This window comes from Triplophysa dalaica, chromosome 13, assembly GCF_015846415.1.
Source record: "Triplophysa dalaica isolate WHDGS20190420 chromosome 13, ASM1584641v1, whole genome shotgun sequence".
In the NCBI taxonomy this organism is placed as follows: domain Eukaryota; kingdom Metazoa; phylum Chordata; class Actinopteri; order Cypriniformes; family Nemacheilidae; genus Triplophysa; species Triplophysa dalaica.
In genome coordinates, this window is record NC_079554.1 from 8480500 (window position 1) to 8508366 (window position 27867).

Genomic DNA, 27867 nt, shown 5'->3' on the forward strand with positions numbered 1-27867 from the left:
TCATATGGCTTAAATCAAAACAAACCAACTGCAGTTTGATTGATATTAATCAGAACGCACAAGAAGAAAAACTTGATGTGATGATTAATTTGGATACAAATCTCTTCATATGTTCCTAAGTTTTGTTCCAAAACAAAAGTTGTATACGTAACCTGTCCTGCGCGGGCCTCGAACCAACGTCGGTCCGGACGGGGACGTGCGGGAACTCTAACGAGGAGGCGAAAGACCGCAGCCTCAAGAGCGTCTCGGTTGGTGGGTCAGAGAGGGAGGTTTACACACTGCGTGGCGTTTTTTCTAAGATTATTGCCGAGTTCCTTTATATTGCGTTGTTTTCTTATATAAATGACTACAGCAGGGGACTCGACTTACTTCCGGTGGGACGGCTTCACTTCTTGCCGTTGAACAGGTTAAATAAAGTATAGGTTAAACAATAACCTGTGACTTTTACAGACTTGGAAGAAGCAAAACCTGATGCCCATCGGCGTACCGACGGCACCAGGGGCTGGGTCAGAGGAGCAATAGCGCGCCACTCAGCTAGCGACTCTAGTAGCATGTTGGCTTGGCCGAGGCGACGCTCTCTGGCCCAGCCGATATAGTAGTTCGCGCGCCTGCTATTTATACCTCCCATCGGCACTGCTACTTTCGACGACGGTAGGGGGCGAACTTCAATGAACGTCCAACGTTGTGAACACGATGCCGACAGAGCCCTTATCATACACCCTATTGTTCAAAACGCAACTCGAAACACAATGATATTTATAGACGAAAATCGTTAAAGAACAACTGTGACAGACCTCCCTCATTAATTATTCAAACCAACAGCCAATGGCAACGCTCCAACTGCAGACCAAGCAGTGCTTTAACAAAGTATAGATTGATCGTGGTAAATACACCGTGTTGTGTTTGTCTTATGACCTGTTGACGTCGTTGGAAGCCCTCACACACACATGGATTCACACGTAAGGCTTTAAAGCCAACTCTGATACAACGGTACGAGCCGAAGCACGTCACGTCACGTCACGTCACCTAACGTACTGGACGGACGTAAGGTCAAAGATCAGACGTAACACAATGGAAGCAATCATTTGTTTTTATTTGTACAGGTCGTAGTGTCAAATGTTCATAGACTAACGTTATCAACACGTTACATATTTCAGTACATAAACAGTTGATTTATAATTTGTATTATTGTAAGGTTAAGTTTAGGGTTTGGGTAGGCGTAGGGGTTTGCTAATGTAATTTATTGGAAATCTATGGCGAGATGTTGCACCACTTCCGGCCGTAGCTGCATCCCTTCTAGCTACAACCTATCTGCGAAGAAGAAGAAGACAGAGCGCAATGCACGACGTAGAAATGGCTAAACAACATTACTGTTCGAACCGCGGTCACTTTTGAGCGAAAGGATCCACCGATGCAAACCACAAAACACCGCTGTAGATGAAAAATCTGTCATTTCTCGTGTAACGGAGGCCAGCTGTTAGAGGGAGAGCTGTGTGTGCACGCAGAGGCCGCGAGCTCGTCTCTCCCTCGCCGGACCGATGGCGGTTTCGAGGCTAGGAGGGGTTGTAAGTAAGACCCGTCATCACACGTGTGATTCTGTTCGCAATAACGTCAGCAGTGTGCCGACGAGACAATAACGGAGCCGTTTTTGGGCTTGTATTATTAAGGATAAGATTAGGCACAAATGTGTGCTTATTGTGAATGGTGACCGAGTCAATTCACTTGTCTAAGAAAAATGATGAAATAAATCATTCACGGTAAACTGTGTGGCTTTCAACGTCTGTTAATACGTGGTGGTAGATCAATGAAAATAAAACACAATACACCATAAACAAACACTTTATTTGTCAGTGTCTTTATTCCTTTAACTTCCTCTTTTTGACAAGATCTCCCGAGCGTTTACAACCTTTAAAAGTCCATGTCTGGTATGTGCTAGAAATGGAAAGAGACAGTTAACCTAATATAAATCTGTTGTGTAACTGTTTGACAAACACACTTCTAATGCACACTCGTTTTTTTAAGACATCCCGCATCCCTGAGAACACCCCCCAGGAAAGAATGAATTCGGCGAGAGTCCCGTCTGGTCGTGAGGAGAGTATCACTACAGGTGAGACATCAGAAAGTTTGTCAGTATTTTATGAGATCCAAGCGCCTGTGGGAAGGGGGTTGTGTGTTTTTACTGTCCCGGAGAAACCTGTAGGCTCTTTGGTGCGAAAAGCAGGCGGTTACGTCATCTCGGGGGAATGCGCTTTGCGGTTGTTCAATGGGTCATGCACTCCATTACAACAGATGCCCAGCTGGACAAAAAACCCAACGCTCGCTTCAGTGATGGAAAAGTAGATAAGCAGGGAGGTACTTTGCAGGTATATACTCGAAAAAAGTTCAATTTATGTGGGAGACTCTACACTAGAACAGTGCATTAGGTTTTGCTGTATGCTAAGTGTATAGTGATGTAAAAGTGTAATGTATTGCAGTTCATTTTATTATACCCACGTTTCCCCCAGCCTGTCCGTTTACCATGGGAATGGAACTGCCGCCGGCCGTGATGGAGAGGAAACAGGGGTCTCTGTACACACTTTATCCTGACCGTTCTTCATCACTCAGACCAGGTGGACATCTCCAACACTTTGGACGGGTCGCTGGATAACCGCTTCTTTCACCACATCCACAGCCAGACTGGATGTCCGTACTGTATTTATTTTTCAGGGCGCGTGTGTGTGTGTGTTTGTGTGTTTAATTAAGCTGACCACAGAGGGGTTTCCTGGGCAGAGCCCGATGAAGACATACCAGACGGTATGTGTATGGACCCAGAGGGTGTCAGTGGGTCGCCTGCTACCATGGAGGAAGAGATTTGCGCATTGACCCACAAACAGGTGTTTGAGTTTCTCAATCCCTTTGCCATTTGTGTGGCCGGAGGAAAATGAACCCCACTAAAATTGCATTTTGAGACCATTTATTGGAGTAACGGCTTTATAGCGGCCGTCTTTATCGAAATGGCTTTTTGCCAATACCTAAAGTCAACGGACTTCTTTCAGGCACCCGACTGCAGACGGTTAAACTGGTAGGAGAAGACCAACTCGTGTTGTGCTGGTGGAAAGGATCACGCTGATCTGTACGTTACCAACAGGCCCTTTAAAGACATGGATGGAGATTCACTGGCCATACAGCCTTCGGCTGGCTGCCTATTTAAGGTGACATAACACATACTGTAAGGTGACATCACGGGTTGACATCATGACTGACACATAACATCCTTTATTCTCACTGCAGGTCACGGGTGTGGGAGTTCCATCGTTCTCGTGTACTGGATAAGAACCAAGAAGACAGCGATGATGCTTTTTGATCCGTTACCATTTTTTCTGATGAAACAGCTGTAGTGACTGGATCATTGAGAGAAAAACCTCACTCCCTTTTGTCCTGGTTTCTAGATACCATCATCAAAAGACCATAGCAAGCATGGCTCCATGGGTCTGGTTTTGGTCTTTTTATCTCTCACAGAGAGTGTGATGACCATTTGGTTCCTCTGTAGGATATTTAAGACTCCTTAGCTTCAAAGCATTGGTGATAAGTCTCTGTCTCATCTCTTACTCAACATCTGAGGCTAAGCAGAGAACTTCTCTGACAAATAGGAACTTTATTTGATTTATTAAACTATCCTTTTCTGTAAATGTATCTAAATGTCTTGGTTGTGTGTTGGCGCACATGCCATTTTAAGTACTCTGTAACTGTTGAATATACAAGTTTTGATTTAGGGTTAATTTTATGTATTCATACATTGGAATGATTCACAGTTCAATGCCTTGCATGTTTCATATGTAACTACAACTCTCCGAATTCCCTATATGATGAGCTATGTTATAAAACCATAGCATACCTCATACTATGTCCATAACTAAGTTTAGGTATTAAATGCAAACTGACCATACTGTCAGAGCCATGCAAATGAAGCGCCATGAGAAACAAAGGAACTTTCTTTGGCCCCTTTATCACTTTCATGCCATTGGCCTGCAGACCATCTGGGTGCAGGGCAGGTATGCATTTAAAACACCATCACCTAGGGATGCACCGAATATTCGGCCACCGAAATTTTTTGAAATTTCTTTTTTGAAAAGCCCAAAAGTGCATTTTCGGTTTTCGGCCGAAATACTTTTATCACCGAAACAATACGGCCAAAATGTTATGATGACACAAACAGATACCGCTCCTTTGATGCATCTGTAGCGGACGTTATTCCTTTAATCGCAGCACTAAAGTGTCTCCTAAATTGCATCCACCCTCAGGGCTCTAGAATGCGACCAATATTCCTTTACGTGTGTGAACCAGAGGTCGCGTAATCCGTAAGGTTCTTTGTCATTGACCCGCTTTTTTACCAGTGACGGAAAAATCTGAAGGCCGCCCGTCATTCTGGCAGATAACAATGAGGGCAATTTGTAAACACCCGTTTCCCTTCAGCGGGATATGCTCGCGAAGTGATCTGGCTGTCGTTGTCTTCGACTGACTAGACATGTGATGCGATTTGGGAAAACCCGTCGGATGTCGCGCTGGGACACGGGAAAGACAGTTCACCTATCAAAGTAAACCACATAACATGAAGAATGAAAAAGTATTAATGCACATTTCCTGCCAGTCCTGTGTAAACTATGGCATGCAAAGTTGTTTTATACATTGTTTTCGCGAGATGACAGAGCCCCCCATATACAGCACCAGGAGTTATGCCCGCTCCACTGCTCACGCGAGCCTGCGATCGCAAAACATACAAGTGATGATCAAAAGTCCATACACTATGCACATGATGAACAGAGTAAAACTTGCTTCACTGCTTATTAGTTGTTGTCCGTATTGTTTCCTCGTGTTGTCAATCTAACGGACACCCCAGCTTGGGCCTCCCCCCTGGGGGCCATGGAACTTCGGACTCAGAACCTAAACTCATCGTTTCAACAGGACTGCATTCTGAATCCATTCAAGATTTCCATACACGCGCATACGGATATTGGTCCAACACCGAGATTGCAAGTATCCGTCCCTTAATATAGAGTAGCTGCGTTAAGAGCGTGCCTCTTTGTTAAAGATGAATTTATTTGTTTTCAGACATGATTTACCTGCCTCGCGGACATGCCCTCTCACTCTCTCATTCTCACTCTCCCTCTCTCTCTGCGCTTCCCAGCGCGGTTGTGTTTCATGTATTTGTTTGTTGTCATTATGTTTACCATGTAGAGTAGAGTTTAATAAAAAACCATAAAGGCATTTGTGATGGGTTCTCTGTGTTCACGCTCACAAAATGGTCACTTAAACTGTGTTTCCATCTATGCTACCATTGCTCTTAATTCTGTTTGGTAAAGTCACGTTACTTATGGTCATGAGATAACGTTAGTGTATAAATCATCAATGCCTTTTGCTGGACGAATACATATAGGATTTATATCACTGTACTGCTAATTAGAATTGTAAAATATATATGTGTAATGACGATTATTATGCGTATTTTCCTTTGAACTAAACTAATTCCTTGACTGAAATTGACATTTTAAATAACTCATTTCATGTATTTGATCTTGATAGATCTGGTGGAGAATCTTATTTTGGTGAGTTAAACTCATCCTTATTTTAACATGCAGCTAAAATCGCTACACGGCATTGATTATTTAACCAACGTTGGAATTACCACCGTCGCATTAATGCAGGATAACGTAGGACGGATGAAAATCTTTGTTTCGTGGTGTTACACACAGGAAAATATTTGCCTTAAACGGATTTGATTGACCTGATCAGTGCATATAAAATGCAACTATTCACAAATCCACTTTTTAGACGTGACCTCACAAAAGTAAAACAATTGTAAACATTTTCTAATCCTGCTTACATTAACCCAACTCTGTGAAACAAAAGTATTCATGAACGATTTCCAGGGATGGATTTGATAGCGATCCTGATTCCACATTTGCCATGTTTATTATTGATGATCTCAACGTGCTGCTGGCAAACAGAGGTGTCGAAGTGAGCACATCAGTCACTGTTATATGGTTTAATAATGCAATGACAATGATGGCTTACTACAGATGCTGTTTTCCATTGTTGATGTCTTGTTAAAATCAAAATGAGACCTATTTTTAAGTTAAAAAGATCTTCTTAATGCAGGGTGAGACTTCCCATTAGCAGTTTTGGAAAAGAAAAAGTAGAAGTCACGTCCCAGGGTTGAGACATAAAGGGTTCATAAATGATGTGACGGATGGCTTCGTGAAATCTAAATAAAATAGGTAATCCTATTTTAAACAAACGATCGTTTGAAAGAACGCGAACCGTGCACGATAGTACCAGGAATGCGCATTATAACGGGGATGCGTGTTGATTTGAAAACCTATCTATGATTTTAAAGATGCTCTGTGACACCGGGTTTGGGGGAAAAGGTGGACTTCATGTTTTTGTGAATCTTCAACATTCCCCTAGAAAGTGAAGAAAACACAAATTGACATTTTTGGTAATCTGCTGTATTTAATGAGATTGAATCCCAGTGACGTAATCATAGGCCGTAGCGCTTTAATAACGAAAGCGCACGCCTCCAAATAAAGATATTTTCTTGTATACGGGTGTGTTGGTATTCTTTTCACCACCTAATCGATGAAATCAACAGCACCTGGATGTACACGTACTGAAAAAGCAAACTCTCTGTTCATTGTGAACATGGCCTGCGACTTCTAGCGAAGCTAGAACATGGATTACAAATCACGTTTAGAAGCTACAGTATGCCTGTTTCACTCTTTCACAGATGCAACACGTGTTGGGGGTCATCCGAAAAGGTTTACTGAATCCTCACTTTCTTCAATTGCCTCAAGATAACTTCATTTTGACTTTTTATTGGAACAAACGGGTGACTTTTACCACCAGGTGACCTCTACCGCTGGAGGTCGTCATCGCGTCAATCATTCTAATAATTATGGTGACATTTTTACAGTCTCTTTGTGTGACGCCTTACAACATTCAATGACATTTGTTTGCGCAGCACTTTTAACAAAGTGTTATTAAACAACGCAGTAAATCGTTTAAATCTCTTTTTACACTGCCTTTTACTTCCACGTAAACTGACCAATAATCTGATACAATTTCGCTTCATTTTTTATTTTCCCTTTACCGCCCTTCACCACTAGATGGCGCTGTTTCATACTTGTGTTTTTAGCTGGTGAATGAAGCTTATCTTTCGGTTCTAGCACACTGGCTGATCTCAGACCACATTTGCTTGGTGAGTGCCTTAAAAAACAGGTTTATTTTGCATGCTGGCTTTGTCACTTAACTCTTGAAGTAGCTTCCATTAACTAATATGTGAATATAGCCTAAGTTTTTTTGACAGAATATACATATGAAGAGACTGGTTCCAACACGAGATAACACGTCACGTTCATTTTTTATATTCCATTCTGATTTACATGCGTTAATGTGCTAAGCTGAATTTCTTAGGGAGTGCCTTGAAGAAAGCTTATTTTTCACACACAGTTTTTCACTTAACTCTTGCAGTAACTTTCTTGAACTGATATATACCGTATGTAACGGAGGCCAGCTAGTGAAGGGAGGCGCAGTTGGTGTGGCGAAATTGATCATCAAATGTTGTGAGGAATCACGAAGACCAAGAAGATCAAGTTTCAAGGGTTTAAATCTTGAATTTGTTCGAACAAGTCAAAGTGAGATATACTGAGTTCATCTGAAGATGTCTGACCAGTACATATCTGAATCCATCTTTTATACATTGTTCTCACGTTGTTCTCACTGTTTAGACCAGGTTTAAATCAGGTTTTACATGGCATCACCTATTTTTGTAAGTCCATCCTTTTCTGACCTTCCACAGTTACATGTCAAGCTCCATATATCAGTATTTAACTGTGGCAAAACCTTTTAAAAGCTTAAAAAGAAATGCACATACATCCATCTTAAAATGAAAGGCACATTGTTGCACGTTGTCATTTACTACATCTGGCATAGTGTTTTGTGTATTTAAGGGGTAAACATGTGCTTAAATCAATACAATAGCGTATACTGTGTTCGTCTGTGACTGGTACCAACTAGTGTCTTCAAAAGCATGTGTGTGTGTTTGATGCTAAGCAGATGTGAGGTCCATATCTGCTTGATGCCCGTCCTATGAGGCCTATAGCCTTTGTTAAAATCAGAGAGGTACATGAACCTCTATAACTATCTTAAATGTATGCTTTTATATAAGAACAAAATGGAATATATTTAGAAACTTTAAATGTAGTACAATAAAATGCACCCAAAACATCATGACAAACACGATTTTGGATATCTTTTAAAGAACCGAGTGATCTCATTTTGGAACCAAACTCTTTGTTTGTATACTGCATTAAGGCACTGATTGATGTAAATAAACGGAAATTAAGCAAGGCACGGGAAGAAAGGCAATAAAGGAGCAATAAGAATGACAAATATTCTCAGGAAATAGAGAAAATGAAATGCACGAGAAGGACATTTTATGAGTAGGGCTCTCCTCCTCAATGCTCATTCAGTAAACCAGATTCTCTTATTTCTTACAGTCATATGGCTTAAATCAAAACAAACCAACTGCAGTTTGATTGATATTAATCTGAACGCACAAGAAGAAAAACTTGATGTGATAACTCATTTTGATACAAATCTCTTCATATGTTCCTACGTTTTGTTCCAAAACACAAGCTGTGTACGTAACCTGTTCTGCGCGGGCCTCGAACCGACAGACATCCGGACGGGAGACGGGCGGAAACTCTAACGAGGAGGCGAAAGACCGCAGCCTCAAGAGCGTCTCGGTTGGTGGGTCAGAGAGAGAGGTTTACATACTGCGTGGCGTTTTTTCTAAGATTATTGCCTTGTTCCTTTATATTGCTGAGTTTTCTTATATAAATGACTACAGCAGGGGACTCGACTTACTTCCGGTGGGACGGCTTCACTTCTTGCCGTTGAACAGGTTAAATAAAGTATAGGTTAAACAATAACCTGTGACTTTTATACACTTGCAAGAAGCAAAACCTGATGCCCATCGGCGTACCGACGGCACCAGGGGCTGGGTCAGAGGTGCAATAGCGCGCCACTCAGCTAGCGACTCTAGTAGCATGTTGGCTTGGCCGAGGCGACGCTCTCTGCCCAACCGATACAACAACTTGCGCGCCTGCTATTTATACCTCCCATCGGCACTGCTACTTTCGACGACGGTAGGGGGCGAACTTCAATGAACGTCCAACGTTGTGAACACGATCCCGACAGAGCCCTTATCATACACCCTATTGTTCAAAACGCAACTCGAAACACAATGATATTTATAGACGAAAATCGTTAAAGAACGACTTTGACAGACCTCCCTCATTAATTATTCAAACCAACAGCCAATGGCAACGCTCCAACTGCAGACCAAGCAGTGCTTTAACAAAGTATAGATTGATCGTGGTAAATACACCGTGTTGTGTTTGTCTTATGACCAGTTGACGTCGTTGGAAGCCCTCACACACAAATGGATTCACACGTAAGGCTTTAAAGCCAACTCTGATACAACGGCAACGAGCCGAAGCACGTCACGTCACGTCACGTCACCTAACGTACTGGACGGACGTAAGGTCAAAGATCAGACGTAACACAATAGATGCAATCATTTGTTTTTATTTGTACAGGTCGTAGTGTCAAATGTTCATAGACTAACGTTATCAACACGTGACATATTTCAGTGCTGTACATATTTGTTTCTCTACATAATAGACGGGATACAGCCACCTCCACTGGGCACGCGCACTTCAAAACCGTATAATTTGCGTCACTCTAAAAACAGTTGATTTATAATTTGTATAATTGTAAGGTTAGGTTTAGGGTTTGGGTAGGCGTAGGGGTTAGCTAATGTAATTTATTGGAATTCTATGGCGAGATGTTGCACCACTTCCGGCCGTAGCTGCATCCCTTCTAGCTACAACCTATCTGCAAAGAAGAAGAAGAAGACAGAGCGCAATGCACGACGTAGAAATGGCTAAACAACATTAAAGTTCGAACCGCGGTCACTTTTGAGCGAAAGGATCCACCGATGCAAACCACAAAACACCGCTGTAGATGAAAAATCTGTCATTTCTCGTGTAACGGAGGCCAGCTGTTAGAGGGAGAGCTGTGTGTGCACGCAGAGGCCGCGAGCTCGTCTCTCCCTCGCCGGACCGATGGCGGTTTCGAGGCTAGGAGGGGTTGTAAGTAAGACCCGTCATCACACGTGTGATTCTGTTCGCAATAACGTCAGCAGTGTGCCGACGAGACAATAACGGAGCCGTTTTTGGGCTTGTATTATTAAGGATAAGATTAGGCACAAATGTGTGCTTATTGTGAATGGTGACCGAGTCAATTCACTTGTCTAAGAAAAATGATGAAATAAATCCTTCACGGTAAACTGTTTGGCTTTCAACGTCTGTTAATACGTGGTGGTAGATCAATGAAAATAAAACTAAAAACACAATACACCATACACAAACACTTTATTTGTCAGTGTCTTTATTCCTTTAACTTCCTCTTTTTGACAAGATCTCCCGAGCGTTTACAACCTTTAAAAGTCCATGTCTGGTATGTGCTCAAAATGGAAAGAGACAGTTAACCTAATATAAATCTGTTGTGTAACTGTTTGACAAACACACTTCTAATGCACACTCTTTTTTTAAAGACATTCCCGCATCCCTGAGAACACCCCCCAGGAAAGAATGAATTCGGCGAGAGTCCCGTCTGGTCGTGAGGAGAGTATCACTACAGGTGAGTCATCAGAAAGTTTGTCAGTATTTTATGAGATCCAAGCGCCTGTGAGAAGGGCGTTGTGTGTTTTTACTGTCCCGGAAAAACCTGTAGGCTCTTTGGTGCGAAAAGCAGGCGGTTACGTCATCTCGGGGGAATGCGCTTTGCGGTTGTTCAACGGGTCATGCACTCCATAACAACAGCTGCCCAGCTGGACAAGGAAAAACCCAACGCTCGCTTCAGTGATGGAAAAGTAGATAAGCAGGGAGGTACTTTGCAGGTATATACTCGAAAAGAGTACCATTTATGTGGGAGACTCTACACTAGAAGAGTGCATTAGGTTTTGCTGTATGCTAAGTGTATAGTGATGTAAAAGTGTAATGTATTGCAGTTCATTTTATTATACCCACGTTTCCCCAGCCTGTCCGTTTACCATGGGAATGGAACTGCCGCCGGTGGAGAGGAAACAGGGGTCTCTGTACACACTTTATCCTGACCGTTCTTCATCACTCAGACCAGGTGGACATCTCCAACACTTTGGACGGGTCGCTGGATCACCGCTTCTTTCACCACATCCACAGCCAGACTGGATGTCCGTACTGTATTTATTTTTCAGGGCATGTGTGTGTGTTTGTGTGTGTGCGTGTGTGCGTGCGTGTTTATTTAAGCTGACCGCAGAGGGGTTTCCTGGGCAGAGCCCGATGAAGACATACCAGACGGTATGTGTATGGACCCAGAGGGTGTCAGTGGGTCGCCTGCTACCATGGAGGAAGAGATTTGCGCATTGACCCACAAACAGGTGTGTGAGTTTCTCAATCCCTTTGCCATTTGTGTTGCCGGAGGAAAATGAACCCCACTAAAATTGCATTTTGAGACCATTTATTGGAGTAACGGCTTTATAGCGGCCGTCTTTATCGAAATGACTTTTGGCCAATACCTAAAGTTAACGGACTTCTTTCAGGCACCCGACTGCAGACGGTGAAACTGGTAGGAGGAGACCACCTCGTGTTGTGCTGGTGGAAAAGATCACGGTGATCTGTACATCACCAACAGGCCGTTTAAAGACATGGATGGAGATTCACTGGCCATACAGCCTTTGGCTGGCTGCCTATTTAAGGTGACATAACACATACTGTAAGGTGACATCACGGGTTGACATCATGACTGACACATAACATCCTTTATTCTCACCGCAGGTCACGGATGTGGGAGTGACAGCCATTTCATCGTTCTCGTGTACTGGATAAAAACTAAGAAGACAGCGATGATGTTTGTTGATACGTTACCATTTTTTCTGATGAATCAGCATTGATTATTTGACCACCGTTGTAACCGTGCAACCGTCGCTTTAATGCAGGATAACGTGGGACAGATGAAAATCTTTGTTTCGTGGTATTACACACAGGAAAATATTTGCCTTAAACTGATTTGATAGACCCGATCAGTGGATATAAAATGCAATTATTCACAAATCCACTTTTTAGACGTGACCTCACAAAAGTAGAACAATTGTAAACGTTTTCTAATCCTGCTTACATTAACCAACTCTGTGAACAAAAGTATTCATGAATGATTTCCAGGGATGGATTTGATAGCGATCCTGATTCCACATTTGCCATGTTTATTATTGATCATCTCAACGTGGGGGAAAAGGTGGACTTCATGTTTGTGTGAATCTTAAACATTCCCCTAGAAAGTGAAGTAAACACAAATTGACATTTTTGGTAATCTGCTGTATTTAAATGAGTTTGAATCCCAGTGATGTTTTAAAGGCTGTAGCGCTTTAATCACGAAAGCGCACGCCTCCAAATAAAGATATTTTCTTGTATACGGGTGTGTTGGTATTCTTTTCACCACCTAACCAATGAAATCAACAGCACCTGGATGTACACGTACTGAAAAAGCAAACTCTCTGTTCATTGTGAACATGGCCTGCGACTTCTAGCGAAGCTAGAACATGGATAACAAATCACGTTTAGAAGCTACAGTATGCCCGTTTTACTCTTTCACAGATGCAACACGTGTTGGGGGTCATCCGAAAAGGTTTACTGAATCCTCACTGTCTTCAATTGCCTCAAGATAACTGCATTTTGAATTTTATTGAAACAAACGGGTGGCTTTTACCACCAGGTGACCTCTACCACTGGAGTTCATCATCGCGTCAATCATTATATTAAGTGACGTTTGAGCCTTGGCCCTCTGCTCACGCGCAACCCGAACCCCCCTTGGAACCCATACACTTGACCTTATTTTACTTTACTGTGCTTCCCTATAGAAGTGCGTATACAAAATTTACCATCACACTTACCACATGATACATTTGCAATACTACTTTAGACTTGAAACGCAACAAGCCAAACAGCACAGGAAGAAAGTTATCGCCAAAATAACACGCAATACAAATCATTTTTACAAATGTGCATTATGATCGGTGTGCCGCGTGTATGTGCTCTTCAACAGAATAATGGACAGAGTTGCACACACCCATGACTGACACTGCCTCCCATTCTGATCATAAAACCAACACAAACAATAGTACAGAACACCAGTTTAAAAAGCGACAGTGCTCCCAGCAAAGAAAAACCTACACTAGCGGAGAGTAAACAGTTATTCACCAGCGATTTAACTATGATTAAAATAAATCTTAATATTAAACTGGTAGCGTTACAGTGAACTAAACGTTTGGAAAATAATGCAGTAAATTTACCATTTACCTGATAAGATGTCACTGTTATGCACAATATGTAAAATGTAAGACTGACAAATCAAAATCACCCGTCTCGAATTAAGCTCACATCGGCAGCCAGAATGAATTGAAGCACGGCGGCCTATTAAATCATAAATAACTAACAATTTGATGACCAAATTACTTGATAACCAATGGCCCTGGGGACTATGAGGGTTCGCTACTGTTAAAAATACATGTATCATAAATTCTGCCCATTCCTGCCTAGGGAGATGCAGTTCGCTTTTTTTAAAATGGTAACCTGTGAAATCTTCCAGAACCGATCCTGCATAGCCAATACTACAATACACGTTTGGCTCTGTTATGTATCTGAATTAAGGGTAATTTGATGTTGTAGATTCTGGAGAAAGAGAAAAAGATGTATGTTTTCCAAAGCCAAGACAGAAAAACAGAAAATCAAAGAAATCTAAGGTCTGTGAAATGTTGTAACGAGGACTCGGACACAGAAGCTTGAGGATCCATACGCAGTTTTAATGGAAGCAAAGGGTTAAACGATGTAAAGGTCAGGGCAGGCAGATGACGTTCAGGAGTATATATACAGGTGGGGGTTAGGGAGGTAGCCAAAGTTCTAAGTCCAAGTCACGATCCAAACAAAGTAATCCAAAAGCGCTCATAAATGTCAACCGGGGCAAAACAAAACTGCGCACAAATGTGACTCAACCACAGGGAATATAAAGCAAAGTCTGGATTATTAGCAATAGGTGCAGGTGTAATCAGTGGTGCTAGAGTTACTGGAAAAAGGAGTCTAGTTAGAACTCTGGGGACAACGCCCTCTGCTGGAGAATTGGAGTCTCTGAGGCAACCATATTCGTAGCAAATGTAGTGGTGTATCATAATTTGATAATATATGACCAGCTTTACCATTTCTTCAATGGCAGATCAATCTAGTCAGAAGAGCAAGCCAGCATCTCAGAGGAATGAAGGTGACATCAGCTCAGACAGGTATATCAGTATCCCCTTCACTTTCCCTGTCATATACTGTAACCTCGGCCAATATTGTCCTCAAACAGTTCTGAAATAATAGTTTTTATGACTATACAGAATGAAAGTGTTTAAGACTGCTCTGTCTGTGGCCGTGACTGAGCTTCTGACTCTCATTAATAAAGGCCAGGAAGAGGAGATTTCTATCCATACCTTGACATTGCCCCAGAACGGAAAAGTCTGTTTTTGGACCGCCCTCTGCCGATTGTACTCGAGTCCACTTGGAATTCCCACCCTCACCCTGGAGATGTTCGGCTGTTCAAACTGGCATGAGTCCAGGAATGTTAAGCCAGCACCTGAAATAATTATTGGAGGAAAAGAGTTATAAGGGAGGTGGAGATGTTGACCATAATTATAGATAATTATTCAACTGTTTTATCTTATAAATCAGCTAATCATCTGCAGAACTCAAACTCCAAACAAAGTACAATACGAGTTAGAATCATAAATGTATTGCAGTTATATAGCCTGTTGAGCTTGAGCAGGTCACTCTCACTAAACTCCGTCCGCTGGCCGATCACATCCATGAACTCTGGTATCTTTGTGACGATTGTTGGCTCTTTGTCTTTGTTGAAGGATGTCTTACTGTAGTGCAGAACAGAATTGTAGTCATACGGCACACCAAGAGAGGTTGACACCATGTCACTGTGTATCTCAAAGTTGTGTGCGTGACCTATGTAACAGACAGACAATATTGAAAGTTATATTGGGAAACATTATTAAAGGAAAAGATTAAGCTATAGATTGGTTTAATTAACATTCTGAAGTTATAACACAGAATTATTACCTTCTTCAATCTGATCCCACATTATGACAACATAATCATCTCTGTCGTATCTGGATTGCTCATGCCAGAAACCCAAACCATGAAGAAACTCATGCTCCACAGTTCCCAAACGAGCACAGTTTGCACCAATTGACAATTCCTGCTTTCCAACTTGTCGGTTCCCAATCGAAGAATGACATCTGATGGAACAGAATTACAATCTTGACGTCACATTTCTGAAAAACACTGATATTCAGCACAGTGCAACATGGATCAGTTTACCTTTTGTCATTTCAAGCCTTTATGACTTTTTTCTTTAGCATGACACAAAAGAAGATATTTTGAAGAATGAGCGGTACCCATTGACTTCTATTGTATGGACACAAAACCAGTGCAGTTCAATAAGTACCTCAATTGTTGACGACAGATATGTAAATGAGTAAGTGATGAAATCATTTTGGTTAACCTTCCCTTTAAATATAGAAAACTTATGAAAATGAGCAAAGTACACGGAAAAGAAATCCTTACAAAATGGTAATATTTGGCAGCTGGGGTCCCAGAAAATGTTTTGTAAATGAAGTAAAAGTGAATGTTTTTCGTATTAATTTACACCTGACTTGTAAAAGTGCAGTCTATTTCTTTATATCAACATTATTTACTGTATTTAAAAAACATGTAAAAAATAAAAAAAAAGATCTAAAACTCAAAAAAAATTGTTTAACAGTTGCAAAAGTGAAATTGTTGGTAGTACTGTAGAAAGTGTCCAGTATCAGTTATTCCACAAAAATGTGTGCTGAATAGTCTTAAAGCATATTGGGTTAGTTACAACATGATGGTTACATAAAATATCATGTTTCTGTTGGGTTGGTTTTCTCACCCACTGCCTTTATATACAGAAATGTAGTTTGGTTCTCCGCTCCACTCCTTGAAGTCAATACACGTCTTGAGTCTGTATTGTTCAAATGCTTTCAGGATCACACCTTTGGCATTAATCTCTGTTTAAATTTACAGAAAGACAAGGAGTGAGCAAAATATAAGGAGAGGCTAGTCAGGAACATGTGAATGTAAATTTATCCTGATTTATTCTGTTGTTGTCGAGATTCACCTAGGGACTTATCCAAGAAGTACGGCACGGTGGTAGGCCAGCGATATTTTTCTCCCAAAATAGCATTTTTGCTTTGTGTCTGAAAACCACAAACCCAACATGAATAACCAACAGAACAAACATTATTTAGGATTCACATATTGCCCTGAAATATATTTTTTATATTTGTGTGATGATAGAAGTGTTCTTTATTATAACATGTAAAGCAGAATGAAATAAAGCACTGACCTCATCAATCACTATATCTCCCTCCACCAAATGAAGGCCTGTCTCTGTTGAACACGACACCAGTACCAGAAGTGCAACAACAGTAGTTTTAAACAATAATACTGCAGATTTAACACATTGATGTTTGCAAAAACCTTTATTTATGTCAAAGATGTCGTTGTCTTTCCCATTATCAACATCAATTCCTGTGTTGCCTGTAATTTACAAAAAATTAAGAAAATATACTGAATAAAACCCTCCACTTCGGTGCATTGTGCAAATGGTGTAGAACATTGTATTAAGAAGTAAATATAACTAAATGTAAATTTCCACCTGAGAGAGAGGATGTTGGCTGTAAAAAAGGCAAATAATGTGTGTCAAAGTAGATGATATTATTATTACACAAAAAAAGAATAAAAAGCAACTTCTAAATTATATTGTCAATATGGACCAATATGAACCAAAACTTTATTCTTATTATCCTGTTGGCGCCAGGGCGCGGAGCCCCAGGGGGCTTGACAGGGGTAGTCCTGGTGGGAACTGTCCTAGTCCCCTGCAGGACTGCTGGGCTGGACCCCGGCTGGAATGCCAGCTGGACAGGGCTTGACGCCGGCCGATGGATCGGCTGGAAATGGCTTGACGCCGGCCGATGGACCGGCTGGAAATGGTTTGACGCCGGCCGATGGACCGGCTGGACATGGCTTGACGCCGGCCGATGGACCGGCTGGACATGGCTTGATGCCGGCCGATGGGTCGGCTGGACATGGCTTGACGCCGGCCGATGGATCGGCTTGACAGGGCTTGACGCCGGCCGCTGGGCCTGGTGCCGGTTGCTGGACCGGGCTTGGTGCCGGTTGCTGGACCGGGCTTGGTGCCGGTTGCTGGTGCCGGTTGCTTGACCGGGCTTGGTGCCGGTTGCTGGACCGGGCTTGGTGCCGGTTGCTGGACCGGGCTTGGTGCCGGAAGTTGGGGAGAATCCGCGGCCGGGCTGGCCGCTCGGACCGTCACATCCCCACGGCGCCCCCCCAAAAAATATTTGGGGCTTGACACCTCCGGACTCGGGACCACAGGACTCGGGACCACAGGACTCGGGACCACAGGACTCGGGACCACAGGACTCGGGACCACAGGACTCGGGACCACAGGACTCGGGGCTGTCCTCTGTTGCCTCCTCTTTCTCCCCCGCTTGCCAACAGAGCTGGTGGGCGGTGGAGTGGCTACAGGAGGCGAGGAGAGACCTACGAAACCGATCTGCAGGGCACGACCCTCGGGAATCGAGGCTAGCCCAGATGGAGAATCCAGTCTGGACCACTCACGATCCAGCAGGGTCTGGACTGTGTCCGCGAAGCCCTTGGACTTCAACTGGCGCATTTCAGCGGGTCCTAGAGGCTCATCGAGGCAACTATTAAAAATAGCTTTTAACTCCGCCTCGTTGAACCCCGAAGACCGCGCCGCGGTCAGGAAGTCAAAGTCCTTCAAGAACCTTCCCCGCTGCCAGAGGCCAAACAAAACGTGGGCTTGGTGGCCTCTTGTGGCAGCGCTCTCTGACGGCGGCTGCTGGGCAGCGCTCTCTGACGGCGGCTGCTGGGCAGCGCTTGGTTCCAGCTCCTGAGAGGAATCCGCGGCCGGGCCGGCCGCTCGGGCCGTCACCTCCCCAAGCCGCCCCAAAAAATATTTGGGACTGGATAGCTCCGGACTGGATAGCTCCGGACTGGATAGCTCCGGACTGGATAGCTCCGGACTGGATAGCTCCGGAATGGTAGCTCCTCTACCCTGCCTCCTCCTCCGGAAAAATCGGACCCTTGGCTGGGCCCGTGGAGGACAGAGGGGTTTCTGGGACAGAGGAGTCTATAGGTGGCATCCCCGAGTCCCTCCTCCCCCACTCATCTCGGACTCCACCAGCGGGACCGGCGACCATGGAGCTCCAGCCAGCAGGTACCGAGTCCCCCAGGGCTGCGGCGGCCAGGACGAGATCCCTCGGAGCGCTCAACCGCGAGGTAGAAGTCCCAAGTGGAACCCCGCCTCCGGGATCGCTCCGGTTGCTCACGAACCTGACCATGTCCGCAAACCCCAGGGGAGCCAGCAGCCTCCTCTCTGACGCCGTGAGGCACCGAGTGAGACAGCAGTTGAAGATTGTTTTCAGCTCTTCCTCTCCAAACTCGGTCATCACCGCCGCCGTCGAGAAAAGCTCGGTCACCGACACTCCCCTGGCGGAGTCCAAGCATTAAGTGGGCCTGGAGAGACCGCGGAAATGTCACCGTACCGTCCATGCTGCCTGCTGGGTTCGGACGTTGCGCGTTCATTCTGTTATGAAACTCAAACGGGAACCCAATTGCAAGGCAGTTAAGACGACCGGAGGTGAAGGGGTTTTAACAGATTTATTTATATATATATGACACTAGACAAAATGACAAAACAAAAACCCACGAGGGGGAAAACAGGACAAGAATAATATATAAACTATAACAACGTACAAGGAATCTGACTCACTAAACTAATAAAACAAACACTTGAAACAAAACACTAACACTGACTGAACTACACTTACTTTGACAGAGAACAGGAACAAGAACAACAGGTACAGCATAAGAACACGAACAGTATACGGAACAGGTAAGACTTGCACGGACGAGGGACTTCATACAATGAACGCGCAACGAGACAAAGAAACATGAGGACTCTTTATAGGGAAGGTAATTAACACAAACTAGGAAACAGGAGGGTAGGGCAATGACGCGACTTGAGGAGAGTATAGAAGACCGCAAGGGTCAAAAATGTCTCTCCCCACATGAAACAGAGGATTCTGTATGATTCCACCTCTAAACCAAGAAATACCTGACAAGGAGAGGTGGAACCATGACAGTGCCCTGTGAGAAAGAAAGCTAAATGGTGACCAGCACTTCAAAATATCGCACACACACACCCATGCACGCACGCTCACACACACACTTTAATGTGAGTCCCACTTAGTCCCGCTGCAAGATTTGTTGACGCTTTCAGACAAAATATTACTACTATAGAATACGTGTTTGTGGCATAAGGGACACAACGTCTCGTTCCCTCCATCAGGGAACTGAGGTTACATTCGAAACCAAGACGTTCCCTTTCTGTCGGTCTCTCGACGTTGTTTCGATAACGACAGATAGGGTTGCCTATGGAAAACGCCACAACGCTGTATCGCGTCACAATCTCTAGCGAAGCGACGGTAACAAGCCTGGGCATGTCAGCTCGATGCTTTCGCGAAGCTGTAACCTTCCAGTGTGATGGTCGGGGGGTTCCAGAGCTTTCTTGGAGAAAGATGGCGACAGCCCTAACCGGTAACCTTTCACGGACGGGGCCTTAGCTCTCTACTGGCGAGAGGCCATTCGGCTCGGGTTTACACCGGGTGAGTGCAACTCTTAATCAGAGAAGCGCTGCAGAGGCCACCTCTTACCCGTGGGGAGGAATATGATGGATATAGGTATGGTCTCGTCCTTGGAGGAGAACACATGGAACGTGCAGACTTGGTAGTTAACCGCGAGGTGGAGGTCCACCTGGGGAAGCTCATGGGTTACCAGGACTGGGAACCATTCTCATGAGGATACATCAGACGGAACAGCCCATGGAGGGGGTGTTACAGACGTCCGGTAGCACTAGGTACGGTTAGAGCTATCTGTGATATTTCACATGGTATCCCGGCCTAAGGGGGAAGGCTGCTCTGCCCAGCCAGCCCCCCAGGGGGTGCTTGCTTAGTGATGGATGGAATGCCTATTCTTAACCAGTGTCTGGGTATGAAGGGAGGCTGGTGAGGTAGGCCAGTCGCTGAGATAGTTTAGTACCCGCTCGCCTTCCTCCCCTCAGGGAGAAAGGGCGGTTTCCACAATCTTCGTGAAGACCTTGGAGACAGGGACAGACCGAAAGGGAGGACTCTGTACTGATATGCCCGCCTCTCGCACGCCAACCGTGGGAACGGCCGGTGTCGAGGAGGATCGAGACAAGGAAAGTAAGCATATTTTGGCATCTTTGCACAGTTTTTATCAGTTTTATCCAACCTTTATGTTTTTTTTTAATTCCACAATTTTTACTTGTGATCAAATCTTTTCAGTCAAAATGGTTATTGTACATTCAAATGAATGGAATTAATGTTGTCAAATCAATAAATGAATGCATAACGTCAAGTTTTAACATTAAACAAATAAACAAAAAATAGTGTTCTGACATTAATGTTGAATATCAATGGAATCACAAAGTGCCCAACTTTATCCACTAACAGCAAATTTGTGCATTTGTAATTAATAGCACTTGAGGGTTAACACAGCTTAAAGGTGGGGTAACAAACAAGCTTTTTCATGCATACTTCTTTACACTGATAAATGTGCAGGCTTCTCATGCTTTACATGGTCAACTTGTCAAAAAACGAGTTGGACAAGTGTGCACCGCAGGCGCCCGTTCCAACCGGGGGATCTCGACGTAGCCTTTGGCTGCCCCACCAACGAGGGCAGTAAGGGAGCAGTCCGTGAGTGGAGCGTTCCAAGTTTTACACAGCTCCTCATGCACCTCCGGGAAAAACATGGCACCCGGGGTGGGCACGGTTTGCACCGCGCTCCGACCTTAGGAACCACGCATCCCCGGGTTAGCATGGATGACATCACTTCTGCTTCCTTCTGAACTCGACCGCTGTGGGTGGAGCTCGGATTCGTCAGAGTCGGATGCCAGTCTCCCTCCGAGCGACATCTCATCTACGTCACACATTGTTTTCGAGTGTGTGAGAATCCGGACGGTATGCCACCGCCGGTTAGGGAACATTCAGAAGAGCGAATCGGGGTGCGATCGGCCCATGAGCACTTGGCTGGCGGGTTTACGTTCGCAGAGTTCCCCATATCACTAACGCTGCTAACGTGGGTGGTCATCGGGACGTAGCCACAGATGTCACAGCCCAGGTAGCAGACGAAATGGTTGCTCGTCCCGTAGGAAGACAGCCACCCGTGACCGCAACTTCTGAATGACAATCGGGCAGATGTGTCAACGAACGCTGCTTCAGCGTGCTTGAGGAGTGTTGAGTATTTTTGCCCTAGATACACTCTGCCAGGGTTTGTAAACATTTCTTAATTTTTTTTTCTTACAGAAATTCCTATTTCGTAACAAGGGTTCTTGGTCCCTTATTCGACAATTCTCCTGGACAAGCACGCCCACATGTCAACCATCGAGAACGAGAGAAAGGGCACACCCACGTGTTTACAGTTAAGAATCATTCATCAGCAATGTCTTTTCAACCTCACAAATCTCCAAACACACAACCTTCACACCCAACATCAAATTCTCCTCTTTCTATGCAATGACCGACACTGAAGTTTTTAAACTTGTCTCCAGCCACCCCCTACCTGTTCCCTCTCGACCCAATCCCTCCAATCTTTTACCGGCCATATCAAACACACTCATACCAGCACTCACAGATATCATTATCACCTTCATGCTCACTGGCACTTTTCCATCCACATTTAAGCAGAACTAGAGCATGCCCCCACTCAAAACAATCACAATGATAATTCTCTCAGACCTGTTTTGCTTATTATTGCAGAAATACTTGATTGGGATTTTCTCATCCATGGTTTTTCTCCCTATCTTCCTAAGCATTAAGACTTCAAAAGCAACCGCTCACCCGAGATGGCACTGCTATCCGTCATGGAAGTATTCCAACTCTTCTGTCCTGATTCTGCTAGACTTATCTGCAGCCTTTGATACAGTACAGTGAATCATCAGATCCTGCTAGGAACCTTATCAATGCTAGGGATCACAGGTACTCCTCTCCTCTGGTTCAAATTCTACCTCTGGTGTCATGCCTTCAGGGTGTTATGGAGGGGCGACGAGAGAGGACCAGGCCTGGACTTTACGTTAGGTTTATTATGCTTGTGTGGGCGGCATTCGACAGTGAGGGAGCTGTCAGCTGTTTATTTTTCTTTTGTTTATTTTAATAAGAGTTGTTAAATGTTTGCTGGATCCCGGCTCCTTCTTACTTGGAATCTTGCTACACTCCTGTTGCGCGTCCTTTTAAGCTTCAGATCTCCTCCGTGAGAGATGCAAGACCGGTGCAACGTGCAGCGTCACCGGGCTCGCGTCATTCCCTCACGGCTCTTGTCCCCCCTTGCTCGTTACAATCACTTATTGTATTATTTCCTCCTTATATCAAATCGCTTCATTGTTTTCCATTTCTTTGTAAGTCGCTTTGGATAAAAGTGTCTGCTAAATTTCAAAATATAAATGCAAGTTAAAAAGGTAGATCTTGTACACATTAAAACATAGCATTCAAACATTTATTACAGAAGTTAAAATACATTACATATACAGTTTTTGAAATAAAACTTTTTTTATTAGTTATTTTAATCTTTTCAATCACAGCTTCTATTTATTACAAAATGTCTTTTGAAATTTAAACTTTTATGCATTGCATGTTTTTGCATATTTTTTGTGCCGTAAAATACATTTCTATATTGAATATAACAGTGTTGGACAACAGACAAAACAAACACAAAACAAAGACCCACGAGGGGGTGAAACAATAATGACAAAGGGAATAATCAAGTAGACAACAGGAACACAGACTAACTAGACTAGATGAATACAACACTGGACAAATAACTACACTGACTGGACTTGACTTGACTTACTTGACTCTTGGTAAAGATCACAGGCATAAACAATACTCTCATCAGAGATATGTCACAAAATGAAGTGGCACAGGACAATAGACATGAGGACTGCTCAAAGGTGAACTAACACAGGATAATTAACCATAACACATGTGGGTCATGAAACACTTAACAATGTTACTAAAGAGACGAAAGGGCGGGAACAGAGACGAGACCTGGAGAGAGCATATGGAAGGCCAGTAGCGCCAAAAGCCGTTCTCCAAAACATCTTCCATGACTGTATATTGGATAAATCATCAGAATCTATGATCTAAAGTGCATGTGCTAAATAGTGCAAATGGATCATCCAAGGATGATGGAGATGATTAAACTTTAGGTAAAATAAATCAAATGCTGAGATACATCAGATATTTATAAAGTTTGATAAGACTCAGTAAAAACAGTCGGTTACTCAAACAATTAAACGCTTGGTTCTGATTAAGATCTTGTTGATTAACATCCCCATGAAATCAAAACGAAAGACTTTAAGTATGAATACGTTTATATCTATCTAACCAGTGTGCTCCAAAACATTGAAAAAATATATTAATGACATCATACTGCATCAATTAAAGTAAAAGCTATCTAGAAATAAGAGAATCTAGTGCCAACCCTCACTATTGACAATTCAAAATATTTCCCTAATGTCAAATAGTAATCAATACACCAAAACCATGGTTACTTCACTTTTTAAAATGATGGTTACATCGGGACGTTTTCATTATATGACTCCATGAGGGCACACTGAAAGTTGACTTCATCATTCTGGTGGATGTTCTTTCAATCAGAAAAAATAGAGTATTATAATTAAAAAACTGTCAGGGTGAAAAAAAAACTGAAAGTTTTTTAGAAAACGTTGATTTGTATGTTTTATAACTTACAGTTATATCCTCAATGTTGTAGCAGTGTCGCAGGTTAAGATGGCCAATAAAATTGCGGCTGTAGTACTGTGGATCACCATGAGGCAAAACAACACACACAGGACAAACCTAAAGGGTGCCAGAGAGCAAAAAAGTGAGTGCTTTGAGTGTATGGAGCCACAAAGATGTCAAACACTTTATGATAATTGAACATTCTATTTTGAGACATGTTTAAGAAGATAGACATCAGTGGATTATTGTGCATTAATGAGCTGAAGTGTCAGTCGACTCAACACACAAGATATTGGAATGAATTGACATCTGATCCTGACTCACCACACGTGTGCTGTCATAGGCATGTTGGGCATTGCAGTGATCCCGCAGTTCCTTAGCATCCAGACCACCCATCTGACAGTAAGGGCACACCAATGTTCTCAGAGTGGAGCTGAAAAAATCAAAGTAAATGAAGAATTATCAGTTTAATCAAAATCCCTTTAGGGGAAACACATTAGTGCAACGTCTCCTATATGCTGTTTAAGTCATACAAGACCAAGTCCTGGTGACACAATAGTTACAGTACCCCTGTATTTGCTCCTGCTGCCTCATTCCTATTTCATTGATCTCAGTTTGAAGCAGACTGTGAATTAAACAGTACATTGTCAAACCAGTCATTCAAACCAAACCATATCGTACTAAATTATTTCTTTAGATAGGACACACCAGTCATCAAACTCATCATCCAGGGTTTGGTATAGTGGTGCTGGTGAAGTTGGAGGTGCTGGGACAGCAATAGCAGTTGCACGTTGTATGGTTGTGATGGTATGTGCAGGTTGAGACATGGCCCTTCGAGCAGGAACAGGGGGAGTAGTGGCAACAGAAGCAGTTGAAAGTGGATGGGCTTGACGTTGCGGGACAGGTGCCGGGACAATATTGGCAGCGTTTGGCAGTGCTGCTTGAGCAGCTCGAAGTTGGAGAAGGCGACTGTTGGTGTTTTAAAAAGTCATAATAGTCATATTTAGATTAAAAATGCAATTTGTGGAAAACATTCATGACATGGCTAATATGACTGGTTCGATGTTGAATTTGACTGAGACTTACTTTTGTATGTTTGAGCCAACTGTTCTTTGTAGATTGAATGTTTCATCATTCCCGATCAGGATAGGCAGCCGAATTCCCCGTCTATGAGTGGCAGGACGCTGAAATAAGTACAGGACAGTGTTCATCATCTCACTGTCTTTGATCAACCAGCAGGTGATACACAACAGTGTTCCCTTACCGATGCATTTGCTACTGGAGTTCTGCAGTGTGGACAATGAGCTCTGAATTGTAAAGACTGACTCAGGCAACTCTGGCAAATTCTAAAAATACAGAAAGAGACAATCATTAAAAGCATATAATATTATTATTATTATTAAGCTCAGCTTTTAGTTCAATAGAATACAGAAAAAAAGGTTCATGAGACAATCTGAACCCTATTGAAAATGAAATTAAAATGTCACATTTATTTAATAAACAATAACATTTTCAATAACTTTCTTACTGTAACTAAAAACAGACAATATTCAATGTTTAATTGAACCTTCTGTATGTTAATTATAAAATTAAAAGAAGAATAGAAAATAAGAAATAAGAAATAATCGGTCACTTGAAATAAAACTGTATTTTAACATAAAATAAAGCTAAACCCTAGTGACCTTTTTAGTAAAAGCACAATGTAAAATAATGATAATAAACATTTTATGGTGACAGGTACAGTATCATGTGTTGGCAGCAAACAGACATCATAATGTACACACAAATTGCCATACCGCTAACATAGACATCTTTCTTTTTTTTGTATTGTGACAGGTTATATTTATACACCCCGTATCTCAACAGACTTGACTGTGAGTTAAGTGATGGAATTTCCCTGCAGAAAATAACTTTCGCTTTCACTGCTGGAAACTGCTGGTGTTTACAAGAAGACATATTCATTATTATGGAGGAGGGTAACTTCAAAACAAAGATACAAAACAAAGTAAAAGAAGATTTAATTGATTCAAATTATGCAAATATTTCAGCAAAAGTGGAAAGCTTATCAGATCCTCCTACTGTACTTTTCCTACAACAAACATATTTGTTAATACAAAAGCTCTTTCGAAATTATGTATGAATTATTTTCAGTGATATCAGTATAACATAAAATCTATAATTAGCTTCAGAGAAAGATAGAGATTTCATATCTTCCACCAAACGTCGACTGTATGTTGGTTTGTAGAGTGTTTACATTTGACAAGAAAAACATCATAACATGTGATTCACACACTTACATTTTTTGACAGCATGAAGAAGGCTGAGACGGATTTCTTATTCTGTCCTTACAAACTGGACACTCTTCTTGTGAAGTGTCCATGACTAAATCCGCTGCTGTCCAACACGTCTGTTACTGCTGGTGTCGTCTCTCCTTAGCTTTACTTTCACATTGCACATGTTAAAAAAACATCCAACTTCCTTATGCTCTGTGACAGGGTACTTTCCTCCAATGACAGTAAACATAAATCTGGCTTGTCCTGAAAGCTGCACATCATTTTATATTTATATATAAGTCTTGCTGCTGGTAAATTGAATTTGCTAGATGGAATTTCTTATTTTTGTTTTTAGTTTATGTGACAAAAGTCACATAAACTCAAAGTAACTGTGAGATTTTGAATTATGATGTCTGTTGTACTGTATACATCAGGCTTTTATATTTCAAAACCATTGTTTATGCATCCATAATGTGCATGTTATTAATGTAGGAAAGCAACAAGGTATGGTTTATAGGCTAAACCATGTTTCTTGATGGACATTTAAAATAGTTTCAAACAGTATCACAAGCAAAATTCCTGGGACTTTTCGGCGCAACCTACCAACTTCTGTTTAATGTGGACTACTGAGGTGACATCAAACGTTTCAGTAGGCTATAAAAATACAAAAGCTTTACAGGGAAAAAAAATTCAACATTTCATTAAGTTTTATTGCTGGCACATGTAAGAATGTCAGTGTGTACTCATATCTATATCACTGAAAACAACAGCCTTAGACCACTTCAGAAGACATAAACGACCAGGGTTCTTAGTCCACAACCTTTTTTTTCCAGTTTTAAAACAAACGTTTGAACAAAATGAAATCAACAGACGCCGAAAAGCATAATGTTAAACAAATAACTTTAAGATTTAACTATGTGTGTGAGATTAAAAAAAATCCCTTCTAAAAAAATGGACAGGCTGTCACCCACCTGTGAAAACCAGCTAAACACCAGCTTGACCAGGCTGGAAGACCAGCTCCAGATACTTTCACATTAAACCAGCAAATTTCCAGTCTGACCAGCTGAAACCAGCCTGACCAGTCTCTAAAATAAACAGGTTAATCAGTTAAAACCAGACTGGGATATCACCTTAAACCAGCTAACCAGCTGGTTTAAGCTGGTTTTTCAGAAGGCCTACCTAAAAAATATGAAAGTGCAAGAGCTTCTGGACCAGTTTTTTCATCTTGCAAAGTAGTCTATAGTTTATATTTCTAATATCTATGCATCTGGCAAAATAGTCCATATAGTAGTTTATATTTCTAATGTATTATATCAATGCTCAAACGTGGTTTCAGAGTGAATGGATGAATGAAACCGGCTCCTTTTGATTCAAAACACTCATCGATATCTTTTTGTTTTTATACACCCAACAAAAACATTTTGAGAAACAATAAAGTTTCCGTTTATCGGGGCAGTAGGAACTCGGGCTTTTATTATGGAAGTGAGTCCGGGCTTTTATTTTTTTGCGGAAGAGAGATCACCTGATCGC

General features: G+C 42.5%; 2 protein-coding genes, 1 long non-coding RNA gene and 1 pseudogene across 4 annotated transcripts in view; 2 read left to right on the forward strand and 2 right to left on the reverse strand.

The window, feature by feature from the left end:
• LOC130434583 (meprin A subunit beta-like) overlaps window positions 1-17898 on the reverse strand; it is a 68016-nt gene extending 50118 nt beyond the window's left edge. Inside the window, 10 exon segments of the mRNA XM_056764808.1 lie at window positions 14603-14695; window positions 14698-14745; window positions 14883-15122; window positions 15237-15415; window positions 16093-16210; window positions 16321-16399; window positions 16549-16592; window positions 16683-16742; window positions 16861-16879; window positions 17668-17898. Of these exon segments, the coding sequence (XP_056620786.1) occupies window positions 14603-14695; window positions 14698-14745; window positions 14883-15122; window positions 15237-15415; window positions 16093-16210; window positions 16321-16399; window positions 16549-16592; window positions 16683-16742; window positions 16861-16879; window positions 17668-17898 (1111 nt within the window).
• On the forward strand, window positions 1090-5220 carry LOC130434168 (regucalcin-like; annotated as a pseudogene).
• On the forward strand, window positions 9627-12550 carry LOC130434175 (uncharacterized). 2 transcript variants are annotated; one of them, XR_008908656.1, is made up of 5 exons: window positions 9627-10193; window positions 10658-11002; window positions 11143-11521; window positions 11684-11839; window positions 11919-12550. It is a non-coding gene; the product is annotated as an uncharacterized LOC130434175 (long non-coding RNA). The 2 variants fall into 2 exon arrangements; XR_008908655.1 differs by having other exon boundaries at window positions 9627-11002.
• A 4901-nt stretch (window positions 17899-22799) lies between the features above and the next one.
• Window positions 22800-26515, reverse strand: LOC130434423 (uncharacterized). Its single transcript, XM_056764581.1, has 8 exons — window positions 26362-26515; window positions 25329-25410; window positions 25151-25248; window positions 24773-25033; window positions 24633-24689; window positions 24389-24497; window positions 24074-24181; window positions 22800-23969 (listed from the first exon to the last, which is right to left on the reverse strand). Exons 1-8 carry the CDS (start codon window positions 26442-26444, stop codon window positions 23895-23897), a joined length of 873 nt encoding a protein of 290 aa, XP_056620559.1. The 5' UTR covers window positions 26445-26515; the 3' UTR covers window positions 22800-23894.
• Between the last annotated feature and the right edge of the window lie 1352 nt (window positions 26516-27867).

Coding starts and splice junctions, on each gene's coding strand:
- LOC130434423 (XM_056764581.1), bottom strand. CDS start 26,444: ATGGACACTTCACAAGAAGAGTGTCCAGTTTGTAAGGACAGAATAAGA. Junction 25,249..25,328: donor CTCCAGTAGCAAATGCATCG/GTAAGGGAACAC, acceptor TACTTATTTCAG/CGTCCTGCCACTCATAGACG. Junction 24,690..24,772: donor GATGATGAGTTTGATGACTG/GTGTGTCCTATC, acceptor TTTAATTCACAG/TCTGCTTCAAACTGAGATCA.